The following is a 1310-nucleotide window of genomic DNA, read 5'->3' on the forward strand; positions in this document are numbered from 1 at the left end:
AATAAATTCACTCGTGATTGATTGTACCTTTCGGTTCGTCGATGGCTGCGCAATCACGTCTCTGTAATAATCATCAGGCTTCATCGACTGCAAGTTTTCGTGAAGGATGCTGATCTTCTTCATGTTGTCCCAACCAGCAGGGCTGCAATCGAAAGTACATTTAATTCAAACATTCACAAAACCAGAAACATTGTACAATAAAAATATTCCACAAACAAAACAATTTTCTCCTAATACTAATTGACTTACATGAGGACTGCGTCTTTCTCGACGACCAACGCAGGCGTTCTGAAGGGCAACGAGTAGATCCTATGCGTTAAGTATTTGTAAAGCAAATCACAGTTCTTATCCTCCTTCGCTGACGTATAAAACAGCGCGGCGCCATATTGGAAGCAGAATCGTCTGATCCACTGTTGTATAAAATCGAAATGCTCGTCTCTACCATAAAAATCAGTCTAATAAATTACTTTGTACAGTTTTTGCGTTTTTGTTTTAATGTTGTAACACTGAAAACGCTTTGCATTTACTTGTAATCGTGTTCCTTCTCGAGAGTAGACATGTAATCGGTCTTTGTTATAACGACGACGATGTCTAGGCCTAAGTTTGTAGTGACGATGCCTTCCAGTAACGGCAGAGTGTCCATGGTTTCGTCGTCCAGATTACGACTGGTACGTCTTAAAGGGTTACCAGGATCTAATTCGTCCCCAGGCTCTGTGTACTCCTCCCATTTCTGAATATCTGAACGTAAAATTATTTTAAACATTCACAATTATTTTATATATAATTGATGAATAAGGAAAGTTAGAATTTACTTCTCTGCCTGCACTGTTGCCATGTTTCGTTGTCTAAAGACAGTTTGTCGATGTGGTCCGCTAGAAGAGCGGCCCAGGATTGAAGCTGGTCGAGAATAGCCCATGGAGTCGTCATCGCAGCTACTAACATTACCAGAGTGTGCGGGAATCTCTCTGCGTTCAACGCGAATCGCAGCAGATTCGCGTGACCGGGATCACCGTCCAGCACCCATACGGACAATCTCGTCTGATCTGAACGTCAATTAATCGAACTGTTACGAGTTTCAATCGTTTGTAAAATTAGTTGAGGTTTTAGATTTTATTTACCGTCCCTGTAATCGTCCCTCACGTCGATGTACGCGAACTCTAAACCAGAGCCCTTCTTCGGGTCTTCCACTCCTTGCAGTTTGGCGATCAACGTCGTCTTCCCACTTTCATTATCACCTATCGATTAAAGTTTATATAATTCTAATAAAGTTAAGTCATCTCAAAGAAGATTTATATTGAAATCTATATAAT

At 40.9% G+C, this 1310-nt stretch overlaps 1 protein-coding gene across 1 annotated transcript; it reads right to left on the reverse strand.

The window, feature by feature from the left end:
• Window positions 1-11: 11 nt before the first annotated feature.
• Window positions 12-1235, reverse strand: LOC108627387 (dynein light intermediate chain; the record flags this gene model as incomplete). Its single annotated transcript, XM_018028594.2, has 5 exons — window positions 12-142; window positions 250-438; window positions 528-738; window positions 813-1043; window positions 1119-1235. Coding segments are annotated over 5 exons (879 nt in total), but the record flags the coding sequence as incomplete, so codon positions are not given.
• Between the last annotated feature and the right edge of the window lie 75 nt (window positions 1236-1310).

The sequence above is a fragment of the Ceratina calcarata genome, unplaced genomic scaffold (genome assembly GCF_001652005.2).
Source record: "Ceratina calcarata isolate Rehan_Ccalc_2016 unplaced genomic scaffold, ASM165200v1 scaffold4657, whole genome shotgun sequence".
NCBI classification, from domain to species: domain Eukaryota; kingdom Metazoa; phylum Arthropoda; class Insecta; order Hymenoptera; family Apidae; genus Ceratina; species Ceratina calcarata.